At 28.3% G+C, this 23,874-nt stretch overlaps 2 protein-coding genes across 2 annotated transcripts in view; both read left to right on the top strand.

Annotated features, from left to right (window-relative positions):
- The window catches only part of LOC107456278 (cytosolic carboxypeptidase 1), a 169,935-nt gene that overhangs the window by 40,344 nt on the left and 105,717 nt on the right, over window positions 1-23,874 (top strand). The gene's annotated exons all lie outside the window — the stretch shown is intronic.
- Window positions 7,992-8,537, top strand: LOC139425256 (prostatic spermine-binding protein-like). The gene has a single exon (XM_071179210.1). It carries the CDS (start codon window positions 7,992-7,994, stop codon window positions 8,535-8,537), a length of 546 nt encoding a protein of 181 aa, XP_071035311.1.

Here is a 23,874-nt window from a genome sequence, read left to right as displayed (position 1 = left end):
ACAATAGCCGGACACATTGGAAAATTTTCAGAAAAGTTGTTGGTCAGCTATGTGTTAAGAACTGTAACACAATATAAAATAATTATCTTGCCTTTTTATACAAACGTTTAAGTTAAAACGAAGGTTTTTTGGAAAACAAAAAATAAGTAATATTTAATAATATTTTTTTTAATTTTGAAAATCCTTAGGGTACAAATTGTATTTTTAACCTAATTATTACAGTGACATTTTCCAAGTAGCTATAATCAGGGTAAAAAGAAACAATGGTATCTGAATTATTTTATTGCAGATTTACTAAAAGCTGAAAATAATGAGTGCTTGCCTTATTTTATGTAGCACTACCTAAATGGTTAAAAAAGTCAAGCAAGCATACTCAGAACTAGTATGGATTCGTTTTGTCATTAAAGTGACGAACAAACAATTCTGATACATTAACCACTAAAATCTTATTTTCCCTGATTAATATATACCACTGAAAATATCACACACTTCGACTACGGATATGTTTTATCATTAATATGTCGAATAACGAAACACTTGTAATAAAAAAAAAACATTTTTTTAGGAAGAGTACGGAACTACGATTCTTACAGTTACCGTATTATTAACATTAACGCTAGGGATTATTCAAGTTTTTAAACTGTTTTAGTAATAAGTATTTGGAACTTCAAAAACTAAAAAATATAATTACTTTTTTACTAATTTTAAATTGGTAGCTATGTTTTACTTATTTATTATTTACTATGACTTAACCAAAGACTGTTAGAAGGATTCTCCTAAGAAAACGAAACAAACTACCATATTTTAATAACTTATTAATAGTACTTCTCAATGAGTTCATACATGAATATAGTTTTATTCCCTAAATAATGAAAAGGTATCATAAATGAAACAAGATACTCCTTTGAGCATTCATATATATAACTGCAACTACTATAAAAATTTTATCAAAGCTTGTGGATAATTTTCATTACATACCCGGAACGATGTGAAAAACTGGTAGTAAAATAACCGGGTTCCTAAGTTATTTTCAAAAAGTCTCTTTAATATTGAGAAATCCGACACGAGTTTTTTCTAAAACATGTATAAATAATTTACGAATAAAATCTCTTTATTCGTTTTTTTAAAAAGTGAAATTATAAAAGGGGAGGGGGGGGGGTTCCTGTTGATTTAGAAAGGTTCTTAATAATGGTGAAAAGTTCAAATTAATGCTACTAGAAATTTAATTCTTCGAAATATAATTTTAATATTTAGAGAATTCTAGGGTGCGATTCTTACACAAACATGTATCCTTTAAAAAATATATGAAAGGAACTACTCATACATTAAGAACTCCATTTTATTTTTTAATCTCTTTTAAAAACATTCAAGGCTCGTAAGAGTTATATTTGTTTACATTTAATTATAAACTAGTAACTGTTTTTCCAATATACAAACATTCTTGCGTATATTAGGGCAGCCAATTGCTACGTGTATAATCAATTTATGAATAAAATCTCTTTATTCGTATGTCTTTTTAAAAAATAAAATTACAAAAGGGGGTCCCTGTTTATTTAGAAAGGTTTTTTAATAGTGGTAAAAAGTTCAAATTAATTAATATCTAAATATGCGAATTGTTTCTGTAAACAATTGCATGCTTTTTCTTACCTTTAAGTGAAATTCTTAATAAGATGAGACACCCCAATATTTTTTTGTGCTTTCACAAATAGTTTGTACATAGTACAAAATACAAAAATGGAAAAGTAGCCTTTGCTTATGCTGCTTTCTTATAATGAGAACAATTGTTAAAAGCGTAATTTTATGCAATTTATTTGAAATCATTATAAATTCGAACGATCATTAACAAATTCAATTACTTATAAAGACGCAATCAATCATTCAGTAACAGCTGTCATATTTATTTTACGCAAAGTTGATTTCACGCACTGTAAACTACAACCAAGATTCCGCTAGAGAAGTTAAGTATGAGACTTTTTTTGTTTTTATCTTTTAACAGTTACTTAGTGGTAATGAAAATACTACTTCTTCCGGTCACGATATTCTGAATTCCCTGAAGGGTTCATTTGACATACTTCAAATGGTTAAAATATCTCTCTAATTGGATTTTAAAAGCTTTTATTTACAAACAAATGGGCCTAATTATTCTCCTTAATTTGGAATGTTAATAATGATTGCAATCATCCATGTTTTTATGTTTCTAATGTACGCAGTCAATAGTTTTTGAAAATAATTCTGGATGAATTTTATAAATAATAGATAAATAATTTAAGAGGATACAAAACATATTAAGAATCAGAAACTTGTTGTGAAAAGGGAAAAATAAATAAATAAACATGTTAAGTTATATATTAGAGAATTTGAAAAACGACAGTTTTACAACTTCTAGAAACTATTGAAAGCTGTTTGCAAAGCATTTTTCCAACAAAAACTGTTTATTAAAGATATTTTTTAACGTAAGCTATTTACAAGTTTATCTCTTTTCTTCTGCAATAAAGTCTACTTACAAAATGTCTCTTTTTAATTGAAGTTTGATTTGTCTGAAGACATAGCTGCACAAATTAATGTTTTACACTCACAGTCGGTCATAACATGTTCTACAATCCAGGAATTTGTGAATTTTCAAAATACCACTTTTTTCTACTAAATTCCTTTATTTAGAAGCAGGATACTCCAATAGTGAGAGTACCCGACAAAAGTCAATTCTTAATCATAAATAGTAAGAAAAAACAACAAAATACTCCCCACATCTATCTCTTCAGGGGTGAAAGCGAGACGGAAAAGAGGAAAGGCTGGTAGTAAAACCATTTCAGTTATAGTTAGTGTTGGGGAGGAGTTTACTTATTCTTTTTTTAAATTTTTCAACAATATCTACTTTACCTTGGAAAAGAAGCAGTTTTATATATATGCAGTCCAGAATTATAAAAGAAATCTTGATAGTTACAGATATTTCATTTTTTTCGAAGAAAATGCTGGAATGAAATGTTTTACGTACCAGGTTTTTCTCTTTTCCGTCTTGCTATATAAGGACTTTCACCCATGTATCTCTTTAATACTGAGATCAAACCAGTGAAACACGTTAAATACCTCGGCGTCACGATCTCATATAACATGAGCTGGAGTACTCACATAAACGACATAATCAAAAGAGCCAGAGGAGCGTTTTTTGCGCTCAAAGTCCTCCTGCATAAAAATTCAAAGCTTGATCTAGCAAATAAAAGAACTATCGATATACAAGAGATTCGACCAATTCTTACGTATGCTTGCCCAGCCCTCACTACTATAAGCAACAACCTAAAAAAGAAGCTATCTACAACCGAAGGTAAATTTTTACGCACAATGACTGGCGCCCCAAGGGAGATTAGCAATAGATTACTCAGAAAAGACTTAAACATTGGTGATATCAATTGCTTTATAGCTAAATTGACCACAAAATTTTACAGCGACGCAAAAACATGCACCACATAAGATTTCAATAAATTGTTCGATATTGATATAATCCGTGATAATTCGAATTTCAGCCCAATTACCGCCTTTTTATGCTCAGACTGCATACTATCAAAATACTATTAACTTTATCATACAACTCTACTCAAGGGGATCTCCCCATTCCAAAGATGATTTTCCCTTCAACTAAAGATTTGCTTCTTTAAGGACTTGACTTGTTGTTACAACATACTACAACTTCAAAGATATATAGAACCTTCCAGAATACAACAAAACAGAATCGATGAATCGGTTAGTGGCGCTTCGCGCCAAACGCCGAGATAACCCCAATATCCAGCTAGTGAGAGTACTTTTGTAAATAGTGTAAATATTCTTTCTTTATCTTTATCTTCAATTTGTTCCCTTTATTATGTATCAACTTACGATTTATTTTTATGTATGACTCAGACTTGATTTTATCAATTATTGTTCATTCTGAGATCAATTTAGATGAAAGAGCAGATATCCATACATGGATAGGTACTCTGAAAAACTTGATTAGTTAGTTAGTTAGTGAGAGTAGTAAATTGAATTTTTTGAGAAAACTGAATGTTAAGCTATAAAAATGAATTTAAAAAATAAAACATAATTAAAACTATACATTTTTTTATATAATTTAATAGGAGGCAACAAACATAAACAAACTCAGTTGATTTTGTGATAATGTTTTATGGGAAATTCTGGTTTTCAAAATTATAGTTTATATTTCCTCATATTTTAGAAAAATGCAAAATGTAAGAGTAAATTTTACCTATAAATGCTTTTTATGCCAGCTTTAAGGCAGGGGTGTCAAACTCAAAAGCTAACTTGGGCCGAATAAACAATGCTTAACTTTAGGTGGGCCGCAAAAAAAAAAACAATGTTCATAGAAAACAAATATTTTCATTTTCAATTGTAATAAACATATATAAAGTTAAATTATTGCTTATGTCCTGATACTNCAATGCTTAACTTTAGGTGGGCCGCAAAAAAAAACAATGTTCATAGAAAACAAATATTTTCATTTTCAATTGTAATAAACATATATAAAGTTAAATTATTGCTTATGTCCTGATAATTGAGATCTCTTCTCTGCTACTATCTTTTCTATTTCGGGAGAAATTTTATTGGCCGAGACTCCTTTCAAAATTGACCCAACGTGAGAGTAATTAATACGGTTTCGAACAGGAGATTTATTTCCATTCATAACAGAAAATAATTGCTCTCACTGATAAGTACTTCCAAACGTGGAAATAATTTTATATACGAATTTTCGAGTATTTTCAAACCTTGTCGGTAAATATTCGTAAAACTGAGGCAACCACTTCAATGACTTTTGAGTTGCACTGAATCTCAATCACTTCCATTTGCATGTAACTGGGTACTGAGTCTATATTTATAAAGAAAATCGAAGAAAGCAAGCAAAATTTGTCTTCCAAACAATTATAATCTTTAAACCTTGTTTCAAATTCTGTCCTAAGATTTGAAATTTTTTTCTACGTATTTTTGATACGATGCAGTATCATCTAAACTAGATTTGTTCTTGTTGCACGTTGGGAAGTGCGTTAAATCTTCATTTTTCAGTTGCCTTTCCCAAAGAAATAGTTTACATTTGAATGCTTTAATTATGTCAAACATGTTCGTAATAATCTGATCCTCGCCTTGTAACAATAAATTAAAATCGGATAAGTGTTTGGTTATATCAGCCATAAAAGATAAATCTTGCAACCTTATCTGATCGGAGAACAAGCTTGTATCTTGATTTTTAGTTTGTAAAAATTTACATAATTCTTTTTTCAAATCCCAGAATTGTTTGAGAACCTTGGAGCAAGATAACCAACGTACTTCGCTATAGTAGGATAAACCTGAATATCTACTATCTAATTGATAGCTTAGTGTGAAATGGACTCCATTTCAGCCACTTAGAATTTTACATTTTCGCGAGTACGATTTAAAATGATCCGTATAAATAAAGTATATTATAATTTTATATGCTGGTTTGGTTCTAATTCACATTTCTATTTTATTTTTACTTTGCTTCGGACATATTGACTGGGCCACAAAAATGTTCATCTCGGGCCGCGAGTTTGACACCCCTGCTTTAAGGTATCATGATAAAATTGCTAAATTTTACCACATTTACCAAGTTTTATCACAGATTATGAAACTATATTTCAGAATTAATTTTACCAACATCGCTATCAAAGCTCTTCTGTAAAAATTGCCGTGCTTTTTGGTGTTTCTATAGGTGTGTTTCTTCGAGGTGTCCCATAGGTGGTGTTTGAATCATCCTTTTTTTAGTCAGTGCATTAAACGAAGTGATTAAAACGTGTAAATTACGTCAAATTAATAATCTAATTGCTGTATTAAAATTTTCGATAATTTACTCACTATTTGAAAAATGTAACTGATTTGATTTAGGTGCTAAAATGTACATTTAATTTAGTAATAAACTAACACTCAAAATTGTGCAGTTTCCTCACCTTTAAACTAAAAGAATTTTGGAAATAAGGAACATAACTGAAAAGGAATATTAGTAATAAATAAAATTATAAAAAAAGAGCAGAAATACAACGTTTAAAAAATTTATTTAACAACTCTAGAAGCATAAGGTATCAAAATAAACTTTTGATTTTGATTTAAATTTGAATTTTTCTACTTTTGCTATTAAAGTTTAATAAGTTCGAAATATGCTTTGAATTAAATAAAACTGTTTTTTAAAACGTTAATAGCTTGGATGTTTAGTTTTAAAATAATACTAGATAATTTTTTACGGCAACCAATTAAATACAGGAGTTGGGTAGAATGATGGGGCCACTTCAAGACTGATATATTTTTTCATATTTCTCAAGAAACATTTAAAGAATCATTTTGTAACTTTTGAAGTGTTTAGATCATGCGATTTCTCATATATGTCAATGTTGTTTGAAGCTTTTAGAGTCTTGAGGGACCGACAATAAATTACAAGCGGAAAATAGTACTTTTGGACACCCTATGTTGAAAAATGTAGCAATAGATTTGTAACTTGTAACAATTATTTTGGTTATTGCATGCAATAATTGCAGAAAATTTTGTAAGTCTAGCTTAAATATTCAAGTAAATTTGGACAATTTTATAAAAAACTAATTTTTTTTTGTCTTACGTTTTTTGCTACAACTTTGAAAAATTAAATGAAATTAAAAATTTTTTTAGAGCAATTTTAAATTTATTACAAAACTTTTGCTTTAAAATTTAAAAATTTTTTTTGAAAACTGTGCAATGTATAAGTAATTAATTTGTTTTATACTACGCATGCGTAGAAATAATTAAAATTGTTTTTCATACTTTTGTAGTGAATTGCATATGGCAATTAATTAAAAAAATCTGATTTGAATTTCTTAAAAATTTAAAAAGTTTCAAGCAGTTTTCATAATAGTTTTTGTACTTTTTAAAAGTATGCTCAATATGATAAGAGCTTTTTACGAATATAATTTTGTAGCATAATGCGAAATTAAATAACAAATGATAATAACTTACAATATACGTTCATACACCGAAATATGATATTATAAGGAAAGAAGACATCCGAAGGATAAGATACTTTTATGAGGGATGATCCCCAGCAATGACCGGTGTCCTTTTTAATAAATCTTGTTTAATTGTACAAAATGAAATTTGTGGAAAAACCCTTATTTTGATATATTTTGCCAAATACAATTAGCTACAAAATTATGATAAAATTTTTTTTTTTAATTTTTCTGCTCATGTGCAGTATAAAAGAACTACGCTAATACTTTACACAGTTTTAAACATATTTTTATCAATATTTAAAACTATAATTTTGTGATTAATTTTAAATTGCTACAAAAATTTTGTTTAATTTTATTGAATATTTCTAAAGTTGTAGAAAAAAATCGTAAGGCAAAAAAATATTAGTTTTTTACAAAAATGTCCATATCTCTATAAGTATTTAAGCTAACTTTACGAAATTTTCTGTAATTATCGCATATTAATAACTGAAATAATTGTTACAAGCTACAAATTTATTGTACATTTTTTGGCGTAGGGTGTTCAAAACATTATTTTCCGTTTGTAATTTATTGTCGGCCCCTCAAACCAATATAAAGCGTCAAATTTCAGTAATAATTATGAAAAATTGCAGGAACTAAACACTTCTAAATTTATAAAATTATTTTCTTATTGTATTTTGATAAAGATGAAGAATTGTGCTAGTATAGAAGTATTTCCATTATTTTGTCCAACCTCTGTATATGCTAACGAGAAAAACCAATCTGGAAAAGGTTGAAATTTTCCTCTGAATGTTGACTGATGCTATTTATAGTCACTTAGTGGAATTCCGATTTATTTTTTATCGATCATTCTTTCATATTATTTTAAAAACTCCAGTACATGGACATAAATTTCAAGTATGAATTGAAGGTCCTCGTCCATATGCATCCATCAGTGAGGCTCCTTAAGAAATTATTGCAATACTTCTTTATCCATGAGATTGTAAGAGAACAGCATTTAAGTATTTGTATTAAGAGCTAATGTTTATTAATGATGCCCATGATGATGGTGACCATGGTGATGACCGTGGTGGTGCCCATGATGATGATCATTTTGATGATGATGTCCATGATGATGCCCGTGATGATGACCATGATGATGACCGTGATGATGGCCGTGATGATGTCCATGGTGATGACCATGATGATGACCGTGATGATGGCCGTGATGATGTCCATGATGATGACCGTGATGATGACCATGGTGATGACCGTGATGATGACCGTGGTGGTGGCCGTGATGATGTCCATGGTGATGATGGTGACCATGATGGTGTCCGTGGTGATGATGATGTCCATGATGGTGTCCATGGTGATGTCCATGATGATGTCCATGGTGATGTCCATGATGATGACCGTGGTGGTGATGATGTCCATGATGATGACCGTGTTGATGATGATGTCCATGGTGATGACCGTGTTTATGATGATGCCCATGATGGTGCCCATGGTGATGACCGTGGTGATGCCCATGATGATGACCATGATGATGTCCATGTTGATGATGATGGTGGTGATCACTTGTAGTGTGAACAACAATATGTTCTTTTCCACTAAAATATGCATATTTTTTGTACATTAATTATCTTTAACAAACATATCCTAATGTCAAAATCCAAAAATAAATCAAATTTTTCTTGAAAAATAGAAATTAATAAGTTTAAATAGTTCTGTAATTTTTTCAGTTTTCTTACTTACCCTCCTACATGAACCGGGTAATAAACAGGATAATAGTGGCAGCATGCTTCAGATGTTTCGTATACAATGAATGCAATAAGAAGTAGTTTTAAATCAATCCAGTCTCTAAATACTTTCATTTTTCTTCCTGAAAAATGATAGTTTAACTAATCATAAAGTTTCATATAGTATCAAAGATCATATAAATTATGTTAACTTATACGTACTGAAAGAAACGTACTCACTTGCTTTAAAATATAAAACGAAATGAAATGATAATGAACATTGATGAAAATTTTAAATGAAATTTTTCGGTGTGACTGTCAGAGAAAAATATCTAAAACAGTTCAGACATGTCTCATTCAGTTTATTATTTCTATTAGAGGTGTGACTAACAAGTTGGCAGAAGACGGAAGGCTCTTCTATACTAGAAAATTTTTTTAAAATTTTTCTTTCAAATACTGAAAATAGATTGACCCATCATTTAAAAATTCTAAAATGCACAAATAAATAAATAGTTTGAAGTAAATTGAAATAAAAAATTTGAACTATATTCTGAAGAGTCAATTCATTGAGAAAATAGTTTGATTTACTGTTAAACTTGACTATCATGTATTGGTCGTGATCAATTGCATCAGTTTTTATGCCAAATGATACTGAGTATATAGTTAAAACTTTTTTTTGAACAGTTGAATTTTCTTTGTTAATAATTTAGTGAAAAACAACCGTGAAGGGCAACAAATATTAATTTTAACATTTAAAATGAATTTAAATTTTTTAATTGCCTTTCAGTTTTGCGCATGATCGCCTCTAGTTAAGCAATACTGATTTTTTTATTATATGCTGGTTGAATTTACGCTATTAGATTAATCAAAAAACATGTTTAGTAGTTCATTCCATCAAAATAAACATTAACTGCATTCAGTTTCGTCTGACAACTTATATTCAAAATTTACCACAAAAACAACTTCCTCCCTTCCTTATATCTCCGATCAGTCTTAAGAAACCTATTTCCGCAGTATCTGTCATAAAATGCTCAGTTTTGGTGCAGCTGTAACAGGGGCCAAATTTACTCATAAAATACTTTGTACTTATATAATAGTGTATTTGATACACGTTATATTACAATGCTAGTAGTGACCACTGCCAAAATTAAGCATCCTTGGTGTCTATAATAGTATGGCGAATTTTAACGGTTCTCTATAATAGCTAAATACATTTTCGCCATTAATTTGCTTTTTAGTGTATAGCATTTATTTTTTTAAATTTTAATTAGTACCTATCACCAAAACTGATTATTCATTATTGAGGTCAATAATTGTTAGGCGATTCTTTATGTGCCACAGTGGGACAAAATCAAAAAAATGCGGCCAAAATTAGAAAATTAACTTCAATGTTCAAATTGATCACCTATAGGTTTTTTGTGTCGCTGATTTCAAATATGAAGTCAAAATTTCAAAAAAACAAAATGGCGGATCCAAAATAGCGGATGATTACTGAAAAAATTGTCAATAAATAAATAAAAATTATTTACTAGTAGTTTTTGAGATCTTTGATTACAAATTTATTGTGGTTAATAATTTTAATAAATAAAGTAAAGGATGTAAAATCGCAAATATTTATCAAAACAAATTTAAACTAAATATATTGAATCAAAATATTTAAGATTGTTAATTACAAATTCTATTATTGAATTTAAAAAAAATAATGAATCTGTTTTGCTAGATATAAAGAATTTTGAAAATTTTATAACAAAAATAATAATCTCAAGTTTATTTTTATAATTTTTTCATTAATTTTATCATTATTATCAAAATGACATGAATTATAAAAATCGATATATCAGCCAAATTCGCAAATACTCGCAGCTAATTTTTTTTTAGTTCTTGAGTAAATAATACCAAACAAATGTACACTTTTTTTTTTTACCTCGGCAACGTAAGGCTTTTTTTATAGAGCACCCTAAAGTTACAATTTCATTGTACAGGGCAGAAATAGGGAAATGGCTCTGTATAATATTTAGAAAAATAGTATTTAATAGTATTTAGAAAAATAGTGAATTCATATATATCTAAGATATACATTTATGTATAAATCATGCATAGTTTTTATATTTTTATTTACTATAAGGATTTATCATATTAATAAAAATTTAACTGAAAAATTTAATTTTTTTTCATTTCGACTTTGTTTCCACTTAATTGCTATTTCCATTAATAAACCAAAAAAACAAAATACACCGTCATATTCCTTGGACATTTTACTACAAAAAACCATATTGAGATTTTTTTTTCTTGTAACTTCATTTTTTTAATTTTTGACCGCGAAAAATGATTTTTGTTCCACAGTGTGTGCTCTTAAACGAATTAGTGCGGGTTTTCTATTAAATTTGTCTTTTAAGACATACCTTATAATTTTACTTCAATTGGTAACTACTATTACCAAAATTAATTACCATTGGCGTTTATAACAGCAATGGCGTTTTTTTTTTACATTTATCCTCAATAAATTAGTACCATTTCTCCATTAATCTTGATTCTTAGTAGAAAACTTATTTTTTTATTACAATTGGGTTCTTGTACTTCAAGAAGAAGATCATGAACACCTACACATATGACCTGCTGATCGTGTTAGAATGTTAATTAACGTGAAGTTAATTAAATACAGTGCCTAATTGCACATCGAAATTGTTGAAATATTATTCTTTTTCATTTTTTTAGACCTATGTTAAAGTCTTAACTAAGTGTGCAATTGCGTTTACTCTGCAAATTATCTGAATCTTAATCTTATGATTAAGATTTAGATAATTTGCAGAGTATTAAAATTAAGATTTTTCCTTAATCGAAACTGTAGTTATATCTCCGTAACAGAAATCCTCCAGCACGACAGCGGGCTCTTCAGATTAGGGGAGCACCTGCAAATTATTTTTCATCTCAGATTTTGAAAATAAAAATTGTCACAGCACCTGAAGATTTTTCCCCCCTCTCAAATTAAAGGCCTAAATGGTCACTGATAAGGGATGCGGAAAAATTATTAATTCACTTGGTATCTAGTTTAGGTTTTATTTCTAATCTGTAGATATTAAAGCAAATGGAGAGTGATGACTTCCACAAATTCCGAATAATTTGAAGAAAAAAAAAACTAGAAATATTTAAAAAATTAATTTTTAATTTTTGAAAGCTCACTTTATTTGTTTAACTGTATAGGAACCTATTCTATTTTTTAACTTTCAATTACTCTATTATTCCATTCTTTTAAAACTGTATAAAAAGTTTAATTAAAACAACGAATTTTTCACGAAAGTTTTCACGAAAGTCATGAATGTGCTAATTTTGCTGTACACATGTTAGATTAAGCCTAATTTTTACAGTAATAATCTCTATCTGACTGTGTTAAGTTAGCAAACAAATTCCAATTATTTGAAGTTTCTATTGCAGATTGAATACTGCTACCAGGGTTAAAACCACATTCGAAAACCTTTTTTTTTTTTTAAATTTCCACAGAAACATGTATTAGAAACATATGTTACTAACATCTTAAATAAAATAATACCAGGTAATACAAATTTGGAGTGTCCAAACATGATCTCCAAATATACTAAAAATAACTAAAAATAGAGTGTTTTTATCGTTTTTTATTGTTTTCTGTGGTTTCTATTATTGTTTTATCGTTTTTTAATATTTTTATTTAAAAATAAATTATTTTTATTTTGTTTATTGTTTTCATTATTGCTTATATTATTGTTTCAGAATTTGTTTATTAATATTTTTATTATTCTCTTTTAAATCCTTTTCGTTATTTGACCAAATGTATTCACTTCGTAAAGGAAACAGCCTTCAAAGATGAATTTACATTGACGAGTAAATATTAAGCTGAAATATTCTGAATCTGTTCCCTAAATAATTTATTTCAAATTAATGTCTTTTTAATTCAAAAACAAATGCAGGAAAAGTAACTATAGTCTCAATAAAATTTAAATATTAACCATAAAAATTAAAACAAAGAATAATGTGAATAGTAAGATAATTTTAAAACAATTTTGAAGGACCTTTTTTTTTTTTTTAAAGGGAATATATTTTTAAGGAATTAGAACAATTTATTGGAAAAGCCCTAACTATGATTTATTAAAAAATATCAACTCTATAAAAAGAAATGCATTTGATATATTTAGACTTATGTCACTGCAAGAAATAACTGTAAATTTTTCAACGAAAAACATGTTTTTCACACTAAAAAACTTCTTAAAGATAAATACAGATTTATCTGTTTTTAATCGTTACCCGGTTAAAAAACACACGTTTTTTACAGACTTTTTCCGTATATTTGACAGTTTAAAATTGTTTTTCTCAAAACAGTTTTTTTGTTTTTCATCCTAATCCCCTATTTTTAGAATCATTTTACAATTATTTTCTAGACCTGCTCTTACTTTTGAGTAATTATTTTATGGCTTTAAACATTGTATAAATAAAATTGCTATTCCACTTTTTTGACAAATTGATACTCTACCTGATTATTATTTATCCTCAGACATAATTTTTCAGTAATTTAAATTGCCAGACATTTTTATGAAGGTGGGCATCTATAGTTGTAAACATTTTTACACTTAAATCTGATTTCAATAAGTAAGACTTTTTAAATAAAGATAGTTTAAGATTTTTTTTTTTCATAACCAAATCCTAAAGTTATCGTGGCTTAGGGGTCAGAGCGCTCGTTCCTCAAAAATGTGATCCGGGTTCGAATTTGTTAGAAAAATACTTTGCCCACACCAACTATGATACTGATATAATTTTTTAATAGAGTTTTTTTTTGCTAAAATTACAGAATTTGTTAAAATAACAATAATTATCTACCCAAAAAAACAGGCAACCGTTTTTAAGTAACAGTAATTATCTGTGAAGTAAACGTTTTTATACTGGCACGCCAGCAGATAGTTCTTTTTTTTCTTCTGTATATTAAAAAGTTTTTTTGCAGTGGTTTTTAGATTGGATTACATATTTACTATCATGGACAAATTTCACCCTTAATCTGTTATAAGACTAGGATATGGAGAGCATAAGTTTTCAATAATAGCAAATTTAAGAACTATATAGTACAACTCTTTATAAATTCTACTGCAGTTTTTTTACCATCTAAAATCATCAACAAACTAAAGTAAATATTTGGATAAATAAAAAAAATACTTAATGATACATTTAAAATGCAGATTGAAATTTAGGCTATAATACTGAGGACATAAATTATATTTTCTAGCAATCACAACAAAATATTTATAGTTATCATGAAACGAATAATTGAGATTAATTAATATAATAATTTATTAAAGAACTCATAGTTATTTATTTTTAAAAAAAATGCTTATTTCATTCTTATTTAGAGTTAACTGAAAGAACTTACTTGCTAAAAAGAACAACACTTAAAGATACATTTGAATTTGCCAATAAATTTAAATTTCACGTATTCTACCACGCCAAGAACTTTCTTCATCGAATTTCCAATAACGAATGACTGCTTATTTAAAAAAACTCGATATTTAAATACTTCAATGAAGTTAACGGAACCTTATTTACTGTTATTTTTTTTTCTTCATATTCCACAATAGCTGAAGAAGTGTCGATTACTTCCCAATTTTTTCTACGTTTTTAATGATCTTTGTTTAATGATTTTTTTCCTATCAAAGCGGAATATCCTTACTTCCTTCCTCTATTGGCTATATGCACCTTTAAGCACAAATTGAATACTTTGGAAATGATTTGCTTGTCTATGGTATCATGTAGTATCATCATCGTGATATGGTATCATCGTGCCAAAGCATCCCCTCTTATGATGTTAAGTTTTAATGATTAGTTTAATTGGCATTTATATCTCTTACTGCGCTTAATGAAAAGTGTTAATGGACAATTTCTAGCTTCTAATTTAAAAAGTGTTATTTTTAATGTCATTTTTTATTGTTTTGAACAAGACATGGATGAATGGATTTTCAGTAACAATGCATTTTAAGAAAGAACTATAATAATTCCTTTCAAATAAAGCAGAAAATCAAATTTTTTAAAAGCTAAGTTGGGATGCTCGAAGAAAATTGTCCTAGAAAGTGTTTTTCGGGAAAAATATCAAGTTTTCGATGTAGGCAATAAAATATTTCTGCGAGATAGAGATGAGATACGAAATTCGCTCCCGGGTCGCACCGACCACAGTGCTGACGTAAAATATCCACACTGGTAGACAGATCAGGGGCAAGAGTCACCTTGCCGCCAGGCTAACAGTGGGAGGTTTTCGGGGGTTTTCTTTCCATGTCACGCAAAGGCAAGTTAGTTCCATCAAAAAGTCATCCTTGAAGGCAAATTTCACCCAATACTTGATCCAGGAGTTCCTTTGTCGTCTGGAGTGTGTTCAAAATTGAAAGGCTACTTAGTTAAACATTAGTAGTCGTAAATCCAAAAGTGGGTCAACTGTTCAACGACGGTTATAAAAATAATATTTAGCTTTGATCCGTGGTAACTCGCGGTGGCGCCTCCCAATGAGGTGGCTCACGTTCGAATCCCAGCGACAGCTGGTCAGCATGAGTTCTGCTCCCAGTTTGCAACAACCAAGTGCTGACGTAAAATATATTGAATGATCAAGGATTACAATCCCCTTGTAAACCGGGGTAACTGCAGTAGATTTCCGTGGTTTTCTTCTCCATGTAACACAAAGTCGAGTTAGTTCCACCAAATAAGTTCCTACGAAGGCTAGTGTCTCCTATTACTTGATCTAGGAGTTCCCATGTTTTCTGGGTTGGGTTCAAGATTACAAGGCTGAGGAGTTGGATATTGATAGTTGCAAACCCCCTTCCTTCCTTCCAAAAAAATATTGTTTGCTATTCAACCCCGGATATAAAGTAGAATAATTTATAGTGGAAATTCAGGAAGTTGAAAACAATATTTAGAAACCTTTAGGAAAAAAATGAGACTTGCATTTATGCTTTTTCAAATCTTTCAAAAATTTATATGATCATTCTGAAATTATCACAGAAATTTAATTACATTACTAAGAAATATTTCGCCCAGATTTTTATAAAATAAATTAATTGCCATTTATAATCGAACTATAAGTAATTTTAAGTTGCTGCAAAATTAAAAGACACCTAACAAAATATTAAATTAAATAATGTTTAAAATTTGACTGTAAAACAAGATTGCAGAAATTGTTGAAATAATTTTTGTATGTCCACAGGAGAAATCTTCCTTATGTTCTTAAAAATTCTCGTATTAATAAGAAAAGTGGAAGTGTTTCTAAACAAAAAGAGCAAGTATCAAAAAATATTATAGCTTTTTCCTAATCCCTACAATAAATGAAAAAAATAATAACTCTAACACTTGATTTACTCGAAAGATGAGGCATTCAATAAAATAAGTAAGCATTCATAAAGATTTCTAAATTATTTTCTCTAAATTGGGTAAAAGAAAAGCAATATTGTCTTAAATTTTTAAGTAAACATAAACATGGGTAATAATTTAATAATTATATCAAAATTTTATTAAATATAAGCATTTTATTAAATATAAACATTTTATTAAATATAAGCATTTTATTAAATATAAACGTAAGGAACATATTGCAGAAGAGTAGTAAAATATGTTCTCTATTTTAGGCATGTGATGCATTTATGTAGAAGAATACCACTAAATAACGTAACAAAAAAATTGCATATCAGTAATATCGGTTCGTACTGATCACCTTTGATATATTTGGAATTCTTGTTGAGAAGGAAGTTAAAAAAGTATACACGTATGCGGTTGCAAATGAGTATTTTTAATCGAGGTTTGATAAACGTTATCGAAATATGTCAAATCACTGCTGATGAAAATAAAAAGAGGATGAAAATAAAAAAAATCAGGACAAGTTTATTAGCTGATTGAGTTTGGTGGTGTTTCTGCTAATCGTCTTTTAACTCTTCCCTGCCAGTTCAGTAAGGGTGGCGATTGCGAAATGCCCTGCATAGTGTATAATAACGGCAACGTTGATTCCACGAATTTATAAATCAGAAAAAGTTATTTTGATAAGCAAAAAAGCTTAAAAGTATGATAAGACCATTTTTACGTAATAAATTAAAGTGCTATGAGTTGTGTAAATGTATATAACATGCTTTTGTAAATTCTAAAATATTGCGCAGTTAGATATACATCACTTTACATTAGTTTACAACTAAAAATATGTTTAATTATATCATATTCCATAAAGAAAATCCTTAATATTGCAAACTAGGATCTTCTTAAAATGCTTTTCTCAAAGAATCGTTTTCTGAAGACATTTAATCCTTAAGTAATTCATCATCATTGTCGGCACGGCAGCTCAGGGTGGGTCATGGTATTTTTTTAGAAAATTTTTCCACTTTACTCTTTTTCAGGCAACTCTCCTCTAATTTTAACTTTAAATAGAGTCAAGTCTTGTTTTAAACAGTTGTCCTTTGGTCTGTCTTTCGGCCTCTTTTTTTTATATATATAGTGGCATTGAAAGCTTTCCAGACCATCTCATTCTGCTTAGTCTGATTGATTTTATGATGTCATTATTTTTACACAACTTCTGTAACTCAAAGTTGTATCTTTTACTCCACACACCATTGTCACAAATTCGACCTAACATAATTTTGAGGACTCTTTTTTTTCAAATATTGAAATTTTTTGTTGTAGCCATATATTAGAACTGATTTTATAAGTGTTTTACAAAATCAGTATTAATATATGGTTACAACAAAAATAATTGTGAAGTTTTAATTTTTCTTATGATTGAGTGGGACTTTAAGGGGCTTTTGTTCTAGCAGTTTCCTAAAGTAACTAATTTTAAAAAAACTTTTATAATTAGTTTCTAAATAGTAAAAAAGAATAAGACTAAAGTTTATAAGCTTTAAATCATGCACCATCTATATATATATTTCGCTTACACGGCACCAAAAAAAACCCTCATTACAACTCCCCGAATGGCAACGTTAGAAAATCGACCAATGATTGCTGCTAAAAATGTCACATGGCAAATCTAGTTGAGGTGGCTCAACATATAGTGCTTTTAAAAACGGAAACAATAACCAGAGTGAGCATTATCAGGTTGTTCAATTCAGATTCATGCCCTAAAAACATGATATTATTTAATTTAAACTGGCTCAACATATAGCGCTTTTAAAAACGGAAACAATAACCAGAGTGAGCATTATAAGGTTGTTCAATTCAGATTGATGCCCTAAAAACATGATAATATTTAATTTAAACTCAATTAGGAATTAATTAATTTACTTTATTTTCCTCATATATACAGAGAACAGTCGGCAAAGAATTCTGTTAGGTTAAAAAACATTTCGCTAAAAAAAGAACGAATTTTAAAAGAAATTAAAATAAACAACATAAAAAATATAAATGCTGTTGCCAGCCATAGAATTTTTTGAAAGTTAACTTAGCAACATAAATCAAAATGACATAGAAGGAATGATACCTGAATTATGATATGATACCTGAATCAAAGTCATGATACCTGAGCGCTTGACGTNATAAAATAAGTAAGCATTCATAAAGATTTCTAAATTATTTTCTCTAAATTGGGTAAAAGAAAAGCAATATTGTCTTAAATTTTTAAGTAAACATAAACATGGATAATAATTTAATAATTATATCAACATTTTATTAAATATGAACATAAGGAACATATTGCAGAAGAGTAGTAAAATATGTTCTCTATTTTAGACATGTGATGCATTTATGTAGAAAAGTACCACTAAATAACGTAACAAAAAAATTGCATATCAGTAGTATCGGTGATCACCTTTGATATATTTGGAATTCTTGTTGAGAAGGAAGTTAAAAAAGTATGTACGTATGCTGTTGCAAATGAGTATTTTTGTACGAGGTTTGAAAAACGTTATCGAAATATGTCGAATCACTGCTGACGAAAATAAAAAGAGGATGAAAAAAAAAAAAAATCAGGACAAGTTTATTGGCTGATTGAGTTTGGTGGCGTTTCTGCTAATCCTCTTTTAACTCTTCCCTGCCGGTACAGTAAGGGTGGCGATTGCGAAATGCCCTGCATAGTGTATGATAACGGTAACGTCGATACTACGAATTTATGAATCAGAAAAAGTTATTTTGATAAGCAAAAAAGTTTTAAAGTACGATAAGCCCATTTTTATGTAATAAATTAAAGCGCTATGAATTGTGTAAATGTATATAATATGCTTTTGTCAATTTTAAAATATTGCACAGTTAGATATACATCACTTTGCATTAGTTTACAACTAAAAATATATTTAATTATATCTTGTTCCACAAAGAAAATTCTCAATATTGCAAACTAGGATCTTCTAAAAGTGCGTTTTTCAAAGAATCCTTTTCTGACGACTAGGACTGGGCTATAAATCGATATATCGCGACAAATCGATTTAACGCCTATATCGGCAGGCCGATACAGCGACTTTCGTTCCAGGCGATGCATCAGAAATCTGATTTAAGCCGTCGAGTAAAGAAGACGAACGATATAGCGATATACGATATAGCGATACAAGACACGCAAGGATCATCTTTTGCGTTCCGATGCCAATTCGCGCTGTGGAAGACGATGTTCGTTTCGTTATGTTGAAACGGCCTTGATTGATGAGTGGTAGAATCAGAATCAGTGTGGAGAACATATATCGTGATCTCGCATGTTCGTTTTCGTGCCTCATAGTTTTTTTCTTTTTCTTTGTCGCGACTTGATATCGTTTCTTGTAGATTATTTTCAGTGGGACTTTGTGACTCCGTCGTTGCCTTGTTCTGAGCGTAATCTATTATTGAAAAGAATATATAAAGAAGTGTTTCTTAATTAATTAGGTAAATTATTTTTTCTAAAACAAATTTTTATTTTTATTTTTAAATGTGAAAATTAATTTTGATATTATATGTTTAAGTAATTTTTTACATTATTGAATTTATTACAATCGGAAATCTAATTTAAGGTGCCCATAAAGAATTAAATTACAAAGTAATTAAATTTGTTAGGCTATTTTTTACTTTATTTTAATTTATTAAAAACTTTTTGGATAAAACTTCTAATAATTTAATGGGTTTTTATTACTGATTTTAAATTTATAAATCTTTAGTTGTTTTTGTTTTTATAAATAAAATTATAACAGAACTTGTTTTTCCTCTTTTGGATTTGGACATAAGTCAATCAACTTTGTTTATTTAAAAAAATTAGTAAGGTTTGCGACTTCTTCTTCTTTTCTTTTTTTTTAATCATTTAGCACTTCGTTTTATTAGAGAGTATAATCGTGTTTTTTTAATTTTCTTTCAATATTGTCAGTTAAATATATTATCGAACATCATAATTCTTTTGTTTTTATTTTCAAGATATTAAACCTTACTTTGTTTTTTCGTTCAGAATTCAGTAATTATTCAATTTAACTTAATTATTTATGTGAAATAATAATGATAAAAAATAGGGTTGTTTTAAAAGCGTTTATTTTAAAAATTTATTTGGCACTTTGTTTTAAGCCTGCAAATAATTTTTAACGAACTTATTTTTTAAATTTTCTTTCTATATTGTTAGGTAAATATTATATTAATAAATTTCAATTTTAAATTTTTTTTTTATTATTTACTTTTAAGCTAAGAATTCTTTTGTTATTTGCGCGATCATTTTTAGAAAATATAACATTAATATATTTCTTTAGCAAAACATATATATATCTTCAAATTCATAAATTGATTTCAATCAATCTGAGTTTGAAGTTTTGATAGAAATCCTACTTTCTGTGCTTTACAAGTAAATGAAATTCAAAAATACTATATCGCGATACATCGCTATATCGCGATGCAAAACTGAGGATGCATCACGATATAAAATTTCTTATATCGCCCAGTCCTACTGAAGACATTTAATCCTTAAGTAGCTCATCATCATCGATGGAACGGCCGCTCAGGGTAGGCCTTGGTATTTTTTAGAAATTTTTTCCAGTTTACTCTTTTTCAGGACTTTACTTTAAGGAAAGACTTCAGGAAAGACTTTACTTTAAATAGAGTAAAGTCTTGTTTTAAACAGTTGCCCTTTGGTCTGTCTTTTGGTCTCTTTTTTATATATATAGTGGCATTGAAAACTTTCCAGACCATCTCATTCTGCTTAGTGTGATTGATTTTATGATGTCATTATTTTTACACAACTTCTAAAATTCAAAGTTGTATATTTTACTCCACACACCATTGTCACAAACTCGACCTAACATAATTTTGAGGACTCTTTTTTTTTCAAATATTGAGAATTTTTGCTGTAACCATACATTAAAACTGATTTTATAAGTGTTTTATAAAATCAGTTTTAATATATGGCTACAACAAAAATAATTGTAAATTTTTAATTTTTCTTATGATTGAGTGGGACTTTAAGGGACTTGCTCTAGCAGTTTTCTAAAGTGACTAATTACAAAAATTTATTTTTATAATTAGTTACTAAATAGTAAAAAAGAATAAGACTAAAGTTTATAAGCTTTAAATCATACACCATATTTTATAAAATGTATGCAGAATTAACAATGCCGCATTAACAATGCTATATTAACAATTAATCTGTGTTTTATATTTTAATGACAATTACAACATCAGTCATGTTATAATAGCAATTAACATTCATTTATAATGTCTTAACAACAATGTTTCTAATTGTTTAACAATGTTTTACAATAATATTTTAAATTAAACTATAGAATATGTCCCTTATACTTACTATACTTCGAGCCTTTTGCTTTTTGAAGTTTTCGATGATTATTTTTAGACACTGTAAAAGTAACTGTGAATTCAGAGGAAAAAAATATTTTTCACAGAAAAAAAACTGTTTAAAGAAAAATCTAAATTTTTTTCTGTTTTTATCCGTTATCCGCTCACCGTAAAAATTTCCCGTTCTTTTTACAGATTTTCTCTGCGTATAAGATAGCTTAAAGTTGTTTTGCTGACAAAATGGTTTTACTTTGTTATTCATCCAAATCTTAAACGGATTAAAACCGTCAGTACAAATACTAGTTTTTGCCATGCTGTTTATCTAAAAAAGAAAGAGTTATAGTAAGGTAATGAACGGTTGAAACGAATTATTTTAAAAACAAAAATTCGAAAATTAATGACAGTGTCCCAAAACTATAAGTTTAGACTCATATATGACAAATATGAATGATACAACAACCTCTGTATTAATGCACTTAAGGATGAAACAAGTTTAAAAAAATTTATAGCAGCGTTTTTCATTCGCACAGACATGATAACTTTTGTGTACTTTTCATCTGATTTACTTAATTATTTAACAGCATGTTTATTACAAAAGTCATTTCTGTTGTATTTAGGAAAATTTTAATTTAGCTTATGATTTTTAGTTGATTAAAAAAAATGCCAAAAATTAGACTTTTAAAGAAAATGCTTTGGATTTTGAGTTATTCATTTAAATAATAAAAAATTCAATACAAACTCCTACGTGAAGCAAAATTTTCATAATAATCATTCTCAATATGTATATTTAGAATTCTTGTAAAAAAACATCTATCCGTAAATGAATTTAATTAAGCAAAAATAATTAAATCATTATCACAGATTTCGGAATCATTATAATCATTTACAGAAAAGGTGATCAAATATGATAAAACGCAATTCAGTTGTCAGTTGAAAGTAAAAATTGTTTCGATTAATTTTTATTCTTTTTGTTAAAAAGAATAAAAATTACTAAAAACAATTTCTGTAATTCTGTAATACTTTAAAGAATTCTGGATCAACTTACAGTATAAAGTACTGGCACTTTGGGTGGATCATCCGTAAAATCTATTTTACCGTAAAATCCATTCTTACCATAAAATATTGGACAATAATTGTTTCAATAATATTTATTTAATTACAGTGATTCAGTGATTTTACGATAAATTCTGTAAGTACCGACTTAAAAGTACCGACACCCCGAGTGCCGGAACTTTTTACCGTAATTTGATCCAGAATTTTTTACATTGTAGAAGTTATTGGTAATTGTTTTCAGTTACACTGCATTTGATTACACTTTTACGGTGATTGAACTTATGATTCGTTAAGCTATGATAAAGCAATTTTTCATCACTTAAACGTTAAGTGAGATTTTATAAAGACTAATTTCAAATGATTTTTGTATAAATGAATCTATGATTATTATTGTTATTATTATGAATGGTAATGGTGACTGTTCACTGTAAAACCTTGATTAAAATGTATTATGCGCAATCCTGTACACATTGTTCATTATGAAAACTTTCTCTCTTTGATAGCTTAAACGAATAACGATGATTACATATATTACACATTTTCTATACTTAAGTTTTAAGCCTTAGAATTGTTTTATTTTTTGTTATTACTGATGTATACTCATTTTGTTTTCACATCTGTTTGCGATAATTATTTATCATTGACTATTCATTTTAAAATTATATTTAGTATGTGTACTATAAAGAATGCTTTCCAACATAACATCCGTAGGTTCTCTCATCGCTTATTTTAGAAAATAAAACTAAAAGAAAAAATAAATGTCATTACAAAGATTGAAGCTTGTTTATTCAAATATTAAATTAAAGGAGGAAAATTTAAAGAAAAAACATTTAAGGAAACGAGAGTATTAATTGAATCGAACACACATCATTTTGAAAATCAACAGCGGTTCATGAGTAAGTGTCATCTTTATTGCTATCAATCAAGTAAGCATAATAATAAACAATGATATTATAAGTCTCCAAATCAACTGCATTGATTACTTTTTCTTGCGATTTATGTAAAACATATAGTTTGACGAAAATCAATATTTAATAATATGTTGATTAAGTACTAAAAGATTTCACGAAATGCAAGATTGAGACATAGCAGTGACAAGTAATTTTGGCTTATTATAGCATGATATTATATGCAATCAACATTATTTTGTTATTTGCAATTAAGTAATGAGTCATATCAAGATTGCACCGCATTATCACTAGAATCATACTTGTGATTACTTGAGTTAAACGGTTTCTTCCAAAAGTTAGTCATAACTGCTTGCAGTCATTTATATTTCTGCTTAGAACAAAACTTGATTTGGTTACAAAATTTACTAAATTTATTAAAGCTTTGTTTTCAGGAACTGCAATTTTATTTACTTCCAAACAACTCACATTGTACGTACAAAAAATTACGATTTAAAATCTTCCTCTAATTGAATGTCAGAA

Source organism: Parasteatoda tepidariorum, chromosome 3 (genome assembly GCF_043381705.1).
Source record: "Parasteatoda tepidariorum isolate YZ-2023 chromosome 3, CAS_Ptep_4.0, whole genome shotgun sequence".
Taxonomy (NCBI): Eukaryota; Metazoa; Arthropoda; class Arachnida; order Araneae; family Theridiidae; genus Parasteatoda; species Parasteatoda tepidariorum.
Note: the sequence above shows the minus strand (reverse complement) of the source record. Positions and strands in the feature narration are given on the sequence as shown.